At 38.4% G+C, this 19,306-nt stretch overlaps 1 protein-coding gene across 1 annotated transcript in view; it reads left to right on the forward strand.

Annotated features, from left to right (window-relative positions):
- Nucleotides 1-8,010: 8,010 nt before the first annotated feature.
- Nucleotides 8,011-19,306, forward strand: part of AGL (amylo-alpha-1, 6-glucosidase, 4-alpha-glucanotransferase) — a 77,793-nt gene continuing 66,497 nt past the window's right edge. Inside the window, exon 1 of the mRNA XM_021690255.2 lies at nucleotides 8,011-8,160. Within this exon, the coding sequence (XP_021545930.1) occupies nucleotides 8,079-8,160 (82 nt within the window). The 5' untranslated portion in view covers nucleotides 8,011-8,078. The remainder of the gene's footprint in view (nucleotides 8,161-19,306) is intronic.

The raw sequence follows: 19,306 nt of genomic DNA on the forward strand, positions 1-19,306 counted from the left end.
CCTGGGTGGCTGAGATGGCTAAGTGTCTGCTTTCTGTTCAGGTCATGATCCCAGGGTCCTGGAATCAAGCCCCACATTGGGCTCCTGACTCAGCGGGGAGCCTGCTTCTCCCTCTCTCTCTGCTGCTCCCCCTGCTCAGGCGCTCTCTTTCTCTGTGTGTATCTCTGTGTCTCAAATGAATAAATAAAATCTTAAAAAAAAAAAAACCTCACAACCCCAAGATCAAGGGTTACACACTCTACCAACTGAGCCAGCCAGGTGCCCCCTCCCCATTTTTTTTCTTGGAGACATTCCCCCTGAACCTTCCATCCTCCTGCTCCAAACTGTATCGCTTTGAAAACAATTAAAATAAAAAAGTACATGCAAACTGTAACAGACACTACTTATTCATTCTCTCTTTCCTTAATAACAAAACCTGGGTTTGGACTAGTCTCACTGCTGCCTAGATGCAGCTGACCAAGTTTTGGTGAATGAGATAGAAACAGATATGCTGTCTGGTATTTCCAGGAATACTTAAAGGGAGGAGGTGCATCCTTCTTTTCCTCTTCCTCCATCATGTTGCCCGAACTTGGATATGATAGCTGGAGCTCTGGTAGCCTTCTTGTACTATGACAAGGTCCACATAATAAGAGGGAGGAAGCTGTGAGCTGGAGAGAGCCTGGCTTCCTGATGACTTTACAGAGCTGCCACACCAGCTTTGAATTGCTCACCTCTAAAGTTTTATGTGATAAACAAATTTATCTCTTGTTTAAGCCACTGTTGCTTTGTTTTGTTTTTTTTTTTTGTCATATGCAGCTGAAGTAGTCCTTACAAATATAGAAAATCAGCTCAAGCCCTCCTTCTCTTGTCCTTTCTCCCCAACCAGACTGCCAACTCTAAACCTTTCTACAGGGAAACTCTGGAGTCAGAATTTCAAAAGGAAGTTAAATTTATTTGCAAGGGTAAAATGATTTAGCTTTAAATTTGGGGCCAAAGAACATTTTATAAGACCTATCGTTAGAAAAAAGAAAATATCACCATTAAAAAACCATCTCGAGTTTCTTCCTATCATGGTTTCCAAGCATTCCATACACTGTTTTTGGTTTATTTGTTATATCAATGCTTAGGACTTTTTTAAAAGACTTATTCATTTATTTATTTGAGAGACAGAGAGAGCGAGCGAGGGGAGGGGCAGAGGGAAAGGGGGGGGGAAGCAGACCCCCCACTGAGCACGGAGGCCCATGCTAGGCTCCATCCCAGGACCCTGGAATCATGACCTGAACCAAAGGGAGACACTTAACCAACTGAGTCACCCAGGCACCCTGATGCTTAAGACTTTTTAAATGACTTTTCCTATGCAAGCTCTAAGAGCCCAAGTTTTGACGGTTGTTTTTTTTGTTTTTTAATAAGAACATCAGGGCTCAGTTGTGGCTCAATTGGTTAAGTGTCTGCCTCAGGCTCAGGTCACGATCCCGGGGTCCTGGGATTGAGTCCCGCATCAGGCTCCTTGCTCAGTGGAGAGCCTGCTTCTCCCTCTGCCTGCCACTCCCCCGCTTGTGCTCTCTCTCTCTCTCTCTCTGATAAATAAATAAATAAAATCTTTAAAAAAAAAAAGAGTTGTATGTAATCACTTTTAAAAAATAAATAAATAATAAAAATAAATAAAATACAACTATCTTTACCTCTATATATGTGCATCTCTATAATTTTTCTAACAAATATTAATTGCACAGCAACTAAACCTTACTTCATTCTTAACGTCCTTCCTCTGTTTTCTATAATTTAGGCTAAAACCTTGGGCTCTGACTTCACTCTATGAACTCACTTTTATACTCCCTCTTCACTGAGTAAGATACCTTTTGATTATGTCTTTTGATTCCCATGCTCTGGGAGCCTCTTCTTCATCTGCTTTTCTAACTGCCATCCTCACCCAGCAAAGACAACTAGCCATCAGCCCTTCTCTTTTTAAACTATCACTTATTAAAAGCCTGATTTTTGATAAATGCTTTCATTATTTCATCTAATCTTCATAACGATCCTCCAAGTGAAGTGTTATTCTCTCCATTTTACAGATGAATCAACTGTAATTCAGAGAGAATAAAACTAATCCCTGGTTTGTTTCCAAAGTCCGTTTTCTTTATATTGTATGACCCCTTTTCAAAAAATCTCTCTCTGGTTTCCATATCTCTGTCATTATATTAGGTCCTTCTACTTGTCTGACGTCAACTCTATTTCCTTTCCTATCTCCCCTTCTCTTCACTGGCTAAATCTGGATATTTCAAAAAAGTGCAGAATAAATTGTTCAATTTAGAAGAGATTTTGGAAACACAATTCCAAATTTTACAAAATAATATTATTAACAATATCAGTATATTATTGCTACAAAATAAAATACACCAAAAATGCTGATGGATATAAAAACTAAATGAGGCAGACTTGTCCACTTCAGACCCAAATTATCACAGGATTGGGACTATGAACTATACATAATACCCCAAATAACTCCTTTCCTTTCCAAAAACAGACACACACATACACAGACCTTAAGAAACACTGTAGTGTTTTCTGACCCTTCTGACTATAGCCCTTCTCCCACTCCTCAAATACATTAATATCAATGTTTTAGAAAACCCTAGAGTCACTGCCAAATAGCTGAGATTATCCATCAGATGTTCCTCAAGGAGATTCTTCTCCTGACAACTCCAGCATGAGATTATTGTGTATATATAGATCACTGTTATGCACAGGACAGGCTCATGACAAATGTTTGCCAAAATGAAGACAGCACATGGCACCACTGTAGCCCTAGACAGCAAATTCACTGGCATTCCAAGAACGTCACAAATAGCACACTAGTGTGACTTTTCTTTTTTAAAAAGGGCACTATGTAGCTTGTAAATGTCATCTTGGAGACACGTCACATTGAATCATGGTGTTTTCATTACTTAACATTCCTCACTTTCTTTCACAATATGAAATTTCCAAAATTAAGATCATTTGGATTGACAGATCTTTTAAAATTCAAGGATTTGTATAAGAATAATTCCCCACTAAAGGAATTCATTTCGTCACTCTGTTTTACTCCTTATTTCTAGCTAAAATATTGGGCACTAACGTGACAGTTTTGTTGGCGGAGGGACAGCAAGAAAGGCTAATTTTGGAGCCCTGGAGAAGAGTGATGAACAGGAGGGCAGTGCAATGAGAGGGTCATAGGATAGACTGAAAGTGGAAGGGGGTATGGGTAGGAGAGCCTGAAGACAAACATGAACATGAACTGTGTTTCACATCAGTTAGGGTCCCACTCTAATATTTGTACTTCCACAGTACTTAGTACGTCTCAGGCACAGTTCTAAGTCCCCATTCAATTAATAGTAGCTTCTAGGGGCACCTGGGTGGCTCAGTTGTTAAGAGTTGGCCTTCGGCTCAGGTCATGATCCCAGGATCCTGGGATCAAGCCCCACATCGGGCTCTCTGCTCTGCAGGAGGCCTGCTTCTCCCTCTCCCTCTCCCACTCCCCCTGCTTGTGTTCCCTCTCTCTCTCTGTCAAATGAATAAATAAAATCTCAAAAAAAGAATAAAAGAAATTAATAGTAGCTTCTATGTTTATCCCTATTTTTTTTTTAAAGATTTTATTTATTTATTTGAGACAGAGAGAGCACATGAGAGGGGGGAGGGTCAGAGGCAGAAGCAGGCTCCCTGCCGAGCAGGGAGCCCGATGCGGGACTCAATCCAGGGACTCCAGGATCATGACCTGAGCCGAAGGCAGTCGCTTAACCAACTGAGCCACCCAGGCGCCCTGTTTATCCCTATTTTACAGTTGTAAAAACCAAAGCACAAAAAGGTTGAGTATTTTCCAAAGCTTCACAGCGAGTTAGGGGCAGAGCTGGGTTGAAAACCAGGCACATTTCATAATCATGAATTATTATGCTTTTCTACAGCATACACCCTAGAGCAGTGGCTCTCAAACATGTTTGACCATGACCCCTTGGAGGATTACATGACCCAGTACAACAAAAAATAAAAGAAACAGAAGTTTTTAGAAATAATAGTCTTACCAGGTACAGTGCATTCAGCTCTTTCCTATTTTATTTTAAAAATCGTTGGTTGCAGGGACGCCTGGGTAGCTCAGTCGGTTAAGTGTCTGCCTTTGGCTGGAGTGCCTGGGTGGATCAGTCAGTTAAGCGTCTGCCTTTGGCTCAGGTTGTGATCCCAGGGTCCTGGGATCGAGTCCCGTCATCGGGCTCCTTGCTCAGCAGGGAGCCTGCTTCTCCCTCTGCCCGCTGCTCCCCCTGCTTGGGCTTGCGTTGCCACGCACTCTCTCTCTCTGACAAATAATAAATAAAAATCTTTAAAAAAAAATAAAAATCATTGGTTGCAACTAACAAATTACTTTTACAACCCTCAATGGGTTAGGACTTACAATTTGAAAAACACTACTATAGAGACCAGGGCTACGAGTGATCATTTAGTATCTCCACTTGGATATTTGACAGTCATGTCAAAGAAATGAATAGTTATCTTCACTTGGTTACTGATAGTCTACAACCAAACTCCTGAATTTCATCCTCCAATTCTGTTCCTTCCCTTTTCTTCCTCTCTCATTAAATGGTAGCTTCTTCTGCACTGTCCAAATGGTAGCCACTAGCCACTAGCCACAAAGCTATGGAGTGCTTGAAATGTATCTATCGTAATTGAGACATGCTGAAGTGTAAAATACACACCAAATTTTGAAGACTTAGCAGGAAAAAAGAACCTAAAATATCTCAATAACATTTTATATTGATTGCATGTTTAAATAATGTTTTATACTGAGTTAAATCAAATATATTATTAAAATTAATTTCACCTGGGGTGCCTTCGGCTCAGGTCATGATCCCAGGGGCCTGGGATCAAGCCGCGCATGGGGCGCCCTGCTCAGCAGGAAGCCTGCTTTTCCCTCTCTCATTCCCCTTGCTTGTGTTTCTTCTCTTGCTATGTCTCTTTCTGTCAAATAAATAAATAAAATCTTTAAAATTAATTTCACCTGTTTCTTTTTACTTTTTTGATGCTACTTGAAAGATTTTTTTACCTATGTAGCACATATTTCTTTTCTTTTTTTTTCATGTATTTCTATTGGACAGTAATCTTCTGATTGCTCAAGCTAAAAATCTTAGAATCATCCATGACTCCTTTCTATCCATCAGTATAAGCTCTACTTTCAAAATAGATCCATAATTCAAAACTTCTTACCACCTTTATTACTATACCTTCTTTTCTCTTTTTCTCTCTCTCTCTCTCTCACACACACACACACACACCAGTATCTCTTGGTTAACTGAAATAACTGATCTTGCTTCCTTCGTCACCACACCCTCCAGCTTATTTAGCTATTTTACACTTCTAGCATGTCTCAACTATAAAGTTGCAGAGTAATCCTTTTAGAAGGTCTACCAGATTATGTCACTCCTCTGTTCAAAATCCTCCAATGTTTCTTTTGCCCTGATTAAAAGCCCAAATCCTTGCCATAGCCTACAAAGCCTTATAAGATCTGGCTGCCAAGCCCACTCCATTATCTGTCCTAATTTCTTACCACTCTCTTCTCAGCTTTGGTGGCCTCCTTGAATCCACCAAATATGCTCCTACCTTATGGCCTTTCCACTTCTGTACCTCTGTGTGTAACCCTCTACCCTGGATATCCTCCTTCCTCTTACTCTGATTGGGATCAAATGTCAATTTACCACCAAGTCCTTTACTGACTTTTGTATTTACAATTGCAAACATCCCTCTCCTGACTCTTCCACACTTCCACTTCCCACTTCTTTTTATTCTTACAACCTTTCATTATCTTATATAATTTACTTACTTAATTTGTTTATCTGTCTCCCACAAATAAAATGTAGGAGTTCCAAGAGGGCAGTGAATTTGTTTCACTTCCATGCCTGGCAAATCCTAGGTGCTCAATAAATACTAGTTGAATGAATAAGTGAACTACATATTCCCAAACTCAGTTTTGGACCACTTGCAACTAGCCATTCTCAGAAATCTGAAACAAACATTTCAGGATCTTCAGTTTTTAAACCATTATTGTTTTTGGACCTACAGTATTTCCACAATAAGGGAAGCAAAATTTTTCTCCACACTCCAAATCTTTTGTCCGTTTTCTCATGATCCTTAGGTGTCCTCAAAGTGCTCTACAAGAGGGGTTTTCTTTTCCCCAGGCATTAAATCTCCATAGGCATCTGTACCACATCCTAAATTTCTGGCCTAAAATATGTACAGCGATAGCCAGTATAAATCCTTTTTTAAAAAAACATATAATATATTATTTGTTTCAGGGGTACAGGTCTGTAGATCCTTTTTTTTTTTTAAGGAATTGTAGTTATATTTATTGAGCCCATATTGTATAACAAGTGCTCTTCTGTCTTATTTTTTTAATTATGTTCAATTAGCCAGCATATAGTACATCATTAGTTTTTGATGTAGTGTTCAACGATTCATTAGTTGAGTATAACACCCAGTGCTCATCTCCACAGGTGCCCTCCTTATCCTTAACCCCATACAACCTTCAGGTCTATGCAGTGTACATGAGATACAACCACGTTGTACAAGTGGTATTTGCACCCTCAATTGTTTGTAAACTGGCCACACTTCACCTACCTAGTATTTCCATCTCTGCATTCAAGATGTGCCCTGTGTTAGGACTAGAGTTGGTAGACACATGGATGGAATGTCAGAGATTGTACACAGGCCCCTTATTTTAGACATGGGGAAATCAAGATTCAGAGAACTGGGGCCAAGCAAACTTAGGTCACATAAAAAAATATAACAATAAATAGATATTTTAAATTTTTTAAAAATCAAAACAAAGACACAAAACACTTCGTGGTAGAAGAAGCACTAGAAGCCAGGTCGCTTGCCTCCCACCATTCAGCTGTTCCGCAAAACGACCCTGTTGTGCAGCTCAACTTAGTGGCAGCCTTCTACCGCAACATTTTAATGTGCAAACATGAGCTCACGGGCTGATAAAGCAGGTGCACAACCCGGACCTCGCACCTCCATAGCGGCGAGAAAAAAAAGCAGCTCGCAGCTTCGGCCTCTACCGCCTCCCGACCCCGGCCCCGCTGACCACAGTCTCGCGAGACTAGCGGTCGCGGCGAGCCGGCGCAGAGCCGCCCGGAAGTGGGCGAGGGGACCTGACAGCTCCACCCTGGCGTGTGCACTTGAGGCCAGGTGGGGGTCGAGGGTCTCCTCGGGGACCAGCGCGAGGCGGAGTCACGGAGAAGCTTTCTGCCATTCACACGGCGGCCTCGGCCCTGGCCCCGCTGCGGCCGCCCCGCCCTTTGCCCTTCACGGCGCCCGGCCCTCCTTGTCTGGGGCTGCTTTTTGCGCCTGGGCAGCCTGCCCTTCCCCTTTTGCTTTCCTTCACGTCTCCTCCCCCGACTCCAACCCCGGAGTCGCGGGTCCTGCAGTGTCCCAGAAGCCGCACGTATAACTTGCTCAGTGTAAGTGCTAGGAATGCCGCTGGCCTCTCTGGGAAATGTGTTCTATCTATAGCTCTGTCTGTCCATCCTATGTCTGCAGCAGCTATTCCAGGGGCGACATCTGCTTCCCTCTGTTCTCATCTCCCCATTGGTGGCTTCCAACCCGAATTTGGGAATGGGGAGCTCTCCCACCTGTTATCTTTGAGCAGACTAACCTCTTGTAAGCAGAAGTGCCATTTGTAGTCTTCAAAGCCTTTTGGCTTGGGACCGGGAATTTTCCCCCCAGCCCAAATCCAGGCTTTCCAAAACGTATTGCTTTTCTCTGAGAATAATTTAGTTTTGTTTTTTGTTTTAATTTTAAGAATCTATAACACAATAGTTTTTGCTTTGGTCCTATTGTGCTCGAAGGGAGGAAACTATTAATTTGCCTTCTCAGGTCTTACTTATAAAATTCATTCTCTTTGCTCTGCTAGGGTTAAAACACATTTAGAACATGTAAGTGCGGCTGTCAGCCTTAAAGAATTTAAGGTAATAGTTATTTTCTTTATCTTAATTCCTTTTTGTTTCATAGGGGTAACTCATTCGATTTCGGAGTTCTTTTAATTCTTCTGAAAGATTTCAAGTCTTCTAGAAGCCAAAATGGGACACAGTAAACAGATTAGAATTTTACTTCTGAACGAAATGGAAAAGCTGGAAAAGACTCTCTTCAGACTTGAACAAGGTCAGTAGCAAGTTGTTTAGTTGGCTCTGTGTCTTTTAAATTTTTAATTAAATGTCATATTAATTTTTTTTAAACTTTAAGATAAATATAATTTCCAAGGACCTTTCTAAACTTGATCAGTGCAAAGATGGTGCTGCATTCTAAAAATATCACTAATGAAAGTTAATTTTAGTTATAAAGTTGAAAATATGTTTGTCATGTTAAAAGAAGGATAAAGTAGCTCACTCTTCTTTCCATGGTAACTTCCACTTAAGACAGAGGTGTGTATAGGATCAAGACATTGACCATATTATTTCTATTAACAATTATTATAAAAACTTAGTAAGTTACTTCATCTGTAATTTTACTTGGAGTGTATGTATAGTTTTCCTTTTTTTTTTTTTTTAGTTTTTCTTTTTTATAGCCCTCATTCTTTTCCTTTACTGGGACTTTGATTTAGTAAAATAGATCACAGCAAAAAGCAAACTATTATTTATGTTTTTCAAAAGCCCCTCAAATATGGAGAAGATAAAGCTGAAAATATTTTTTGCCAAATACAAAGTGAAAAAACTGATCAGGTTATGTTGAAATATATTTGAGCTTTTTTTCTTAGACTTTATAATTTTTCAAGATTGAAAAACATTCCAGGGCGCCTGGGTGGCTCAGATGGTTAAGCGTCTGCCTTCGGCTCAGGTCATGATCTCAGGGTCCTGGGATCGAGTCCCACATCGGGCTCCCTGCTCCTTGGGAGCCTGCTTCTCCCTCTGCCTCTCTCTGTCTCTAATGAATAAATAAATAAAATCTTTATAAAAAAAAAAAAAAGAAAAACATTCCACACTCATTTATGTTAATATAACTTGTGAAGTAGAAGTTTAATGTATGAAATACAAAGTGCATAGTATAAGAGATAGATGTTGATAGTAAACATTGAAGGATTTTTTCCCCCAATATCTCGAGTTAAATTTTTGAAAGAAAAAAAAAAATTCAACCATCACATGTGCTACCTCCATGCCAAATCACCTTCTTCCAACTTTGGCATTTAAGATCACTGAGTGAGTACTTACTCCATTTTTGGCTTTCCTGACTCTGCACTTTCCTGGTTTTGATTTTTTCCCTACTCTCTTGAGTACTCTTGTCAACCTGGTGGTGTCTCTTGCTGAGTTCTCTTCCTTCCACATTTTAATTAATTCTATCTATCTGCAAGAAATCCTTTCTTTTTCTCTTCCTCTGCCCTCAAAGAATTATACATTCTTATAGCCTCATTTGTTGCTTCTATGCTGACGGCTCTTTTTGGAAGAAGAGCCTTGAATTTTGCTTGCTTCTTGAAAGCCAGGAGTATAATGGCAAGAGTAAGAAACTAGAATTTTCTTGGCTCTGCTGCTAACAACTTTTTTTGACTTTGGGAAAGTCACATGAATTATTAACATTAATTTGTGAAGTGAAGATGTTAATTTCTGCTCTTCTACCTTCCTGGATTTTGAAGCTCAAAATTAATAATACATGGTTTTAAAGACTAAATGGGTATAAGGCATTGATAGATCACTGTACCTATTTATTTCACCCTGGTTTCTTGGCTTCATCCAGGTATTACACTATAGAATAGACTCAGGATAGCTCCACTTGGAGATGCTTAAGTCTAACACATCCAAAACCATCTCCTCCCCATTCTCAAACCTTCTTCATTTCACATCCTGTTTATTCTAGTGATATCTCCATTTTCATAGTTTCAAGGCCTTTGAAACTATGTACTCTTCTTTGACAATTTCTTCTCTTTAACTGTAGTCTCTTTTTTTTTTTTTTAAAGATTTTATTTATTTATTTGAGAGAGAGAGAATGAGAGACAGAGAGCATGAGAGGGAGGAGGGTCAGAGGGAGAAGCAGACTCCCTGCCGAGCAGGGAGCCTGATGCGGGACTCGATCCCGGGACTCCAGGATCATGACCTGAGCCGAAGGCAGTCGCTTAACCAACTGAGCCACCCAGGCACCCTAACTGTAGTCTCTTTAAGCCCTATAATTTCTTTCCAAATGTCTCTGTTTGCCTGTCTCTCTCTTTCATATGCCTGAATATGTATACTAGGATAATCTTGGGACGCCTGGGTGGCTCAGTCGGTTAAGCGGCTGCTTTCTGCTCAGGTCATGATCCCAGGGTCCAGGGATCGAGCCCCACATCGGGCTCCTTGCTCAGCGGGGAGCCTGCTTCTCTTTCTGCCTGCCTCTCCTGCTGCTTGTGCATGTGCTCTCTCTCTCTGACCAATAAATAAATAAAATCTCAAAAAAAAGATAATCTTCTTATGCCATCTCTTCCCTTTTCATTAATTGGTGTTTATATAGTCAAATTTAAATGCTTCTGGCTGGCTTCCAAGACATTCTATAATGAAATCCACCTTCCTTAGCCAAGGTTGTTATCTCATTGTTCCCCATTACTAGTGTCCTGCATCTTTACAGTTCCCCTGTTAATTCCCTCCCCACTGGCTTTTCCTTTTTTTAAAAAAGATTTTATTTATTTATTTGACAGAGAGAGAGACTTCGAGAGAGGGAACACAAGTGGGAGAGTGGGAGAGGGAGAAGCAGGCTTCCCGCTGAGCAGAGAGCCCGATGTAGGGCTCCATTCCAGGACCCTGGGATCATGACCTGAGCCGAAGGCAGACGCTTAACAACTGAGCCACCCAGGCGCCCCCCACTGGCTTTTCTCATAGCTCTCCTGACACTTTCATTTTTGTCAGATTCCTCTATATTTATTAAATCTCTTTCCTATCATTCTGTGTGTTGCCTACCTCTCAACTTTAAGCTAAAATTCCACCTCCTCCTTGAGGTCTTTCCTTAATTTTTTGTTACCTCCTTTCTTTGATTTCCAATCACACAATAGTCACAGAACAATTAAGTCCTGAACAATGTAGCAGTTTCTAAAAGCTTATTGGTCTTACAGTGTCCAACTAGAGTTTAAGATCTGTGAGGATAGGGCAAGTATTATAAACCTAGTACAATGTACAACAGTCAATAAATCCCTGCTGATTGATTACTAAAACATGAGTTAAAGCTAGCAAAAAGTGTAAAATCAGCCAAGCTAGTTGAAGAGGGAACTGTGAAGGGTTTATAAAATAAGAGTGATGTGGTTGAGTCTGTAACTCTAGTTAAAATCAGTAAATTCAACCAAATGATATAAATGGGAACATGTCAGTTTTTTGTGTGCAGTAATGAGGTGATCATATTGTTATAGAAGATAATTATAATGTGAAAGATGAAGAGACATTGGAGACAAATCCTCAAGAAGGCTATTTTGAAAATACGTCTGTTTAAAGATAAGGGTTTAACTACATCAGAGTCAGAAAAAAGGGAATAGAGTATGAGAGATTTTAAAATTCACAGGACTTGGCAACCAATTAGGTGTGAAGAAAAACTCTGGCAGTTTTTGGTTCTTTCATATTTAATTGGTCACCATGTCCTTCTTCGTTTTTCTTTTCACTTTTCCCTAAGAAAGGATTCCTCCTCATTTTCTTTTTTTTTTTTTTTTAAAGATTTTATTTATTTATTTGAGAGCGAGAATGAGAGAGAGCATGAGAGGGGGGAGGGTCAGAGGGAGAAGCAGACTCCCTGCCGAGCAGGGAGCCCGATGCGGGACTCGATCCTGGGACTCCAGGATCATGACCTGAGCCGAAGGCAGTCGCTTAACCAACTGAGCCACCCAGGCGCCCCTCCTCCTCATTTTCAAGGCTAGTATCTCTATAGATTCTTCTAATTCAACAAGTACAAGACCAAATAATTATTTTTTTCTAGCCAAATCATAACCTTCTATATTTCCTATTTCATTCAGTGGCAGAATAATGAACAAAATCAGTTTTCCCCAAACCTGGAGTTCTTCCATTTTTATATTGGTTGGTCAAATTTCAACTTACACTTTTTTTTAAAGAAAATACTTATAGGGGCACCTGGGTGGCTCAGTCGTTAAGCGTCTGCCTTCAGCTCAGGTCATGATCCCAGCGTCCTGGATCAAGCCCCACGTCGGGCTCCCTGCTCTGCAGGAATCCTGCTTCTCCCTCTCCCACTCCTCCTGCTTGTGTTCCCTCTCTCCCTGTCTCTCTCTATCAAATGAATAAATAAATAAAATCTTAAAAAAAAGAAAGTACTTATGAAGCTTTCTTGATTAGGATCTGGAGTTTATATAAATTTAGTGGAGGGGAACAAGATGGGAAAATTTAGTTTATATTAATAGTTCAATCACTCACTTTACTAGTTGCCTGCAGGAGGGAATGGCTAATCTGAGTAAAGTATTCCTAGTGTTCTATGAGGATAAGATAGCCACACCATGTACTGCTATGACCTAAGCTAATTTTAGCGAACTGAGTGAGTAATTATGGAATCTGACATACTCTAGGTATTCTAATGTTTCATTTACTGTATATAAAAATTGTAGTTTCAGTGAGTTGTATTAGATGTCTACAGAGTGGCTATGTACCCTTAAGGGTAGGCACTGATCTATCTATTGGAATATAGGAAAAAAGTACAGGATTTTTCCTTTCTTTTCCTTTTTTTCTTTCATCTGTTTTTGTTTTTAAAAAAGTTATTAAATTTGGGGGCACCTGGCTGGCTCAGTCAGAGCATGCGACTCTTGATCTCAGGGTCGTGAGTTTGAGCCCCACGTTGGGTATAGAGATCACTAAAAATCAATCAATCAATCAATTTTTTAAAAAGATTTTTAAAAAAGCAGTTACATTTTGGTAATGCATAAATTGACATTGATGCTTTCAGTTTGTGTGTCACATGAGTTATAAACAAGAAGGACATATTCTAGAAAAGAGTGGAGGTTGGAGGTCTGGAAGGGGTTGACAGTCACACCATATCTGGTTTGCTTGCAGTATGTTGCCACGGATTACATTTTTAGCTAATCCAGGTTAAGTACATATACAAGTTATATTATCTTAAATAGTAGAGTCTGTACAATACTTAGCCAAAAAAGGTAGAATAACCATAAATGCCTCTTTTACCTCAAGAGGTTGTCAAACTTAAAGATGAGTTAGAAAATGTTTGATATTTGCTGTTTGAAATTTGTCCTTTTCAGGAATGACATGTAGCTTTCTTAGAAAATATTTTCTGAAAAAAAATTTTCTGGGGGCGCCTGGGTGGCTCAGTCAATTAAGCGGCTGCCTTCAGCTCAGGTCATGATCCCAGGGTCCTGGGATTGAGCCCCGCATCAGGCTCCTTGCTCAGCAGGCAGCCTGCTTCTCCCTCTGCCTCTGCCTGCCGCTCCCCCTGCTTGTGCTCTCTCTCTCACTGTCTCTCTCTCTGTGTCAAATAAAAATAAATAAAATCTTTAAAAAAAAAAAATTTTTTTTCTGAAAAAATAAACACAATTTAACTGTGAGGTAAACCTGAGTGAGAAAGTTAACTGCTTTTTGATGAAAATTGATAGTATAGAGCAGAGTTGAGCACATTTTTCCTGTAAAGGTTCAGATAACAAATATTTCAGCTTTGCAGGCCATATACTTTCTGTTGGAGCTACTCAGCTCTGCCATTGTATCATGAAAGCAACCATAAACGACACATAAATGAATGGGTATGGCTGTGTTCCAATAAAACTTTATTTACAGAAACAGATAGTAGACTGGATATAGTTTGCTGACCCTTGCTATAGCAAGAACATTTTGAATATGTATTTTAGGAACCCTTCCATCATATGATTTTAGCCATATAATGAATATCTGCCCTCTTTAAAAAGTTGATAACAAAATTTTCTAATCTGTTTAAAATCTTCCAAATAAAGGATTTCTGTTGGTTTTCAAATCATCTGTTTAATATATAAATGTGGAACATCTTATTAGCTTATAAAAACAATTGATGATGGCAGGAAAATATATCTTTACTAGCACATTTCAACAAAAATCTTTACATAATTGGTGAATGGGATTGAAAAATTAATGTCATGGATTAGTAAACACAGCCACCAAGAGCTTCTTCCATTTGAATTTGGGTATCTTTGTGGTTTTTTTTTCAAGTCTGAGGCCGCTAAATCAAATATCAATAAACAGAAGTTGGAACCTTTAAATTACTTTATCATGGAATATGAAACCAAGACTTAAAATTAATGAAATTTATTTAATCACATTGCTATCACTGACAGATATTATCAATACTAAATTTTAGTGAGAGCTAAAAGATTTTTTCCGTCCATTAATAAATTAGTTATTTAAAATATTGTTTATTTTATTTACATCTTATCCCATTTTTATGTTTTATAATTTATATAATCTGTTAAATCATCATACATGTGTATTCTATAAATAAATAAATATTCATATTTAGAGAATGTTTGTCAGTTTTTTTCTGAGGGTATACCACTGATCTAAATACTGTTTTGAGATTTTGGATGAGTTTTAACCTTTGTACTACAAGTTCTCTGAATCCTTGTGTAATGATAAAAACAATATTTGTATAAGCTGAACAGGGGACAGGTTGTTTAAATATGCTCAGACAGCTAATCTCTGATGTTTGTACCTGTTCAAAATAATACCACTTCTTCCATAATAAATTTAATCAGTATTGTAAAGATGTAGATATTTATGGTTCTCACAGTCACTGAGTATTAAAATTTCGTGTTTTAAATCTTTGGGCAATTATTTCTCAAACCATCTCTTCATAATTGTATCTCTAACTTTAAAATGATGTTTTCCCAATTATAAAATTATAGAAGTGTATAAAAAGCCTTTGTTCTGTGCTCTTTGTTTTAAAACAAAATTGGGTTTATACTATCCAAGCAAGTTGAAACCTGCTTATAGTGTAATGGTGGGTGAATTCCACCTCCTAGCTTACTGCCACATTTCAGCCATGCTTTTTTCTAGAAAGGATTTCAAAAGATCTCTATAGATGCATAAAATGAACAAAATGGAATAAAAGTAGCCATGTTATTAAATATCTTTAAATAACATGACTTATAATGGCTAATAATATTCTAGCTTGGATAATACCATAATTTGTACCATAATTTATTTAATCATTCCCAATCTTTAGATAGTTTGTTGTCAGTTTATTTAATTATAATAAATGAAGCTGTTATGAATACACTCTATGTTTACATCATTGACTAATTCCTCAGAAAACATATGTGTATATGAAATTATTGGGCCAAACATAAGCCTTATTAACACTTAGTATATTTATGCCAAATTATGTTTAGAAAAATTTAGGTATATAGCTACTTGGAAAAAAAATTATAAGTTTCACTGTACAATGTGAGAAGTAGAAGTGAGTCCCTAAATTTTTGCAGTTAATGACATTTGGATAATTTGTTTCTTATTTGCTAAAGCCGTTTGCTATGGAAAAAAATTATATTCATAATTTAGTACAATCCAAGAATGTGGTTAGCAGTACTTATCACTAAATTATAATTTTTTCAAGGAATGCCTAGAAATTCCATTCTTCACATTATCTGCAGTATGCAAAACAGAGTATTTGTATTTCTCTAGGCAAAGATAGGGGTATTTGATTGGATTACAGTAAATTGAAAGAGTCCAGCATTCTCTTAATATCTTTTATTGAAATCTCCTGTTCATAAAGAATAGCTTACCAATCTCCTGTTCACAAAGAATAGCTTTGGTATTTAGTGTTGTGATGTAGAATTTACCATCTGTCAAATATCATTGGGAGGGATTTACTTCTACCAAAGAGCAGTTTTAAACATGACTGAAACATCTACATGTTCTACATTTCAGAATTTGCTTTGAATCAAACTGACATTATATATGTGTGTGTGTATTAGCAGATATATATGTATAGTATATATACATTTATGTGTGTGTATATATATATATTAGCAGATACTGATATCTCTGATTCATATCCACCACAATAGGGTTCACTGTAGCTTCAGCCTTGCTTATTTGTAACATCTTTCTCTGACATTGAAAAATTACCTTTATTTTTGAAAGATATTTTCACCAAGTATGGAATTCTAGGCCGACAGTTTTAATCTCTAAGTACAGTTGACCCTTAAACAATGCTGAGGTTAGGGGCACTGACCCCCCTCCCCATGCAGCCAAAAATCCAGGTATAACTTTAGATTCCCCCAGAACTTAACTACTAATAGCCTATTGTTGACCAGAAGCCTTGCAGATAACACATATTTTGTATGTTATATGTATTATATGCTGTAATCTAATAGTAAGTAAGCTAGAGAAAAGAGAATGTTATTAAGAAAATCATAAGGAGGGGCGCCTGGGTGGCTCAGTCGGTTAGCCTCTGCCTTCAGCAGGGGTCGTGATCTCCAGGTTCTAGGTTTGAGCCCCACGTAGGGCTCCCTGCTCTGTGGGGAGTCTGCTTCTCCCTCTCCCTCTGCCCCTCCCCACTGCTCATTCTCTGTCTCTCTCTCTCAAATAAATAAAATCTTAAAAAAAAAAAATTTATGAGGAAAAGAAAATACATTTACGGTACTGTACTGTAAAAAAAAAACAATGTGTAAGTGGACCTGCACAGTTCAGACCCGTATTGTCCAAGAATCTACTGTACCTTTAAAGATACTGCTCCACTATCTTCTTGCTTTTATTGTTTCCCATGAGAAATCTGTCATCCTTATCATTGTTCCTCTGAACTTACTATGACATTTTCCCCCCTCTGGCTACTTGTAAGATATTTTTTTTATTACTGGTTTTGAGCAATTTGATTTTGATGTTTCTTGGTGTGATTTCCTTCATGTTTCTTGACTGGGGATTTATTAAACTTCTTTGATCTATAAATTTGTTGTTTTATCAAATTTGGGGATTTTTCTACCCATTATTTCTTTAAATACTTGATATCCCCCCTCTCTTTACTCTTCTTTGAGGACTTTAATTATCTATATATTAGGCCACTTGAGTTTTTCCACAGATCACTGATGCTTTTTCAATTTTTTAGACTCTGTTTTCTCTCTTTGTTTCATTTTGGGTATTTCTTTGCTGTGTCTTGAAAGTCACTAATTTTTTTTCTGCCATGTCTCACCATCCATTAATTCCATGTTGTAGATTTTTCATCTCAGACCTTATAGTTTTCATTTTTAAAAAGTTTTATTTCGATCTTTTGTTCTGTTTTGTTTTTTATTATTTTCCATGTCTTGAAATAGCTTTTTGAACATATGGAATACACTTACGATAACTGATGTCCTTCCTTATCTGCTAGTTCAACATCTGTGTCATTCCTGGGTCAGTTTTCATTAAGTGATTATTTTCCTTGTTAAGGGTTGTGTTTTCTTCTTTGTATGTCTTATAATCTTCATTTGGATGCCAGACATAAATTTTACTTTGTTGAATGCTGGGTATTTTTGGATTCTTATAAATGTTTTTTGTCTTTGTTTTTGGAATGAAGTTAAGTTACTTGGAAATATTTTAATACTTTTGAGCTTTACTTTTGATTTGTGAAGCTAGTCTAGTCTATGCCCAGTCTAGGGCTCATTACTCTCCACTCCTGAAACAAGATCCTCTGAACTTTCTTCCCAGTGCCGCATGAATTATGAATTTTTCCAATCTGGCTGGTTAGAAAAAGCACTATTCCTGGTCTCAGACATGCACTGATCAGTACTCTGCTGAATACTCAAGGGAGACCTTCTGCAAATCTCTGGAGTTCTGTCTGTGCAGCTTTCTCCTCCTCACTAACTGTTCTCATCTGCAAACTAGCTGCTTTGGTCTCGACAGATTCTTAGCTCCATCTTCTCAGCTCAGAAAGTTAGTTGAGCTCTGCCTGGTTCTCCTCCTTCTGCCTCAACCCGGAAATTCTTTTAAGGTAGTAAGAAGGGGCAGTTTTAAGGTTCACATTGCTTATTTTCCGTCTCTTAGTTGCGTGATGTCCAGGCTTAAAAACTATCATTTCATATATTTTGTCTGGTTTTTCCTGGTTTCTTTTAAGTTTCAAGGAAGAGTGTAAATCCAATCCCTGTTATTCATTACATCTTTGCCAGAAGCAGGAGTCTGAGGTCCTTTACATCTTCTGTTTCCTCTGTGTGGATTGCCCTACCCCAGATATCTGTGTCATTGACGCCCTCACCTCTTTCTGTTTAGCAGTTTTTTATTGGATGCTGGACATTGTTAATGTTCTGTTGTTATATCTCTGGATTTTTTTGTCTTCCTTTAAAGGAGTGATGCCTTTTATTTTAACAGCCATATACATTATCTGTGGGTCAGCTTATCCTTTTGAGGCTATTTTAAGCTTTGACAGGATAGGTTTATAGTAGTTTTTACTCTAGGGCTATGTTAGCCCTACTACATAAGACATGATTCTTTTGAATACAACAGGTGTTCAAAAACGTCTCTTCACTCTGGCTGCTTGAAAATTGTAATGTCTCCCAGGCCTGAGTGAGCTCTGGGAATTGGTCAATTGATAGTTCCTAGTAGTTATTCTTTGCCCAGGCTCCTGGAGTCAAATACTGCCCATGTCAGCCTGGTATTCAGGCAGATTCAAGAAGACCCTAGGTAATTTTCTAGAGCTCTTTCTTTGCATAGCTTTCTTCTGTGCCATACTCTGCCCTGAAAATTGCAGTTTCTTCACCCTCCCCAAACTCTAATCTCTGTCTTCTCAACTCAGACTACTGTTCCTGCTCCCTGTGTCACAGCCCAGAAAGTTTCCCCAGTCTAAAAGCTAGAGTCCATAGGAATCACCCTTCTCTCAGGCATCGCAGTCCTTTACTACTTATTTCTGAAAACAGTTGTCTCATATATTTCTTCTAGTTTTTCAGCAGAGGGCAAATCTAATGCCAGTTACTCCATTATGGCCAGAAGCAGACATATTCAGAGTGATATATCATGCAAAGTGATTTAATATACAAGTTAGGTTATGTGACTTCTCTGCTTAAAACTGTTGATTGGCTCCTCATTTCAGTCAGAGAAGAAGCCAAAATACTTACAATGGCCTACAAAATCATGATTTGACTTCCCTGTTACCTTTCTTTCCTTATACCCTACTACTTCTCTCCCGGTTTATTCCAATCCACACATACTGAACTTCTTATTTCTGGAACCACCAGGCATGCTTCCATCCTAAGTCCTCTCTGTTTCCTTTGCTTGGTCAGTACTTTCCATAGATGGCCATGAATAGCCATGTGGCTAACTCCCTCACTTCTCTCAAGCTTTTCAACTTCTTAATAAAATTGCTACCATCTCCCCACCACCTCTTCTTTCCCCCCATTTTCCTTACACTACTCTGATTTTTCTTT

The sequence above is a fragment of the Neomonachus schauinslandi genome, chromosome 4, assembly GCF_002201575.2.
Source record: "Neomonachus schauinslandi chromosome 4, ASM220157v2, whole genome shotgun sequence".
NCBI classification, from domain to species: domain Eukaryota; kingdom Metazoa; phylum Chordata; class Mammalia; order Carnivora; family Phocidae; genus Neomonachus; species Neomonachus schauinslandi.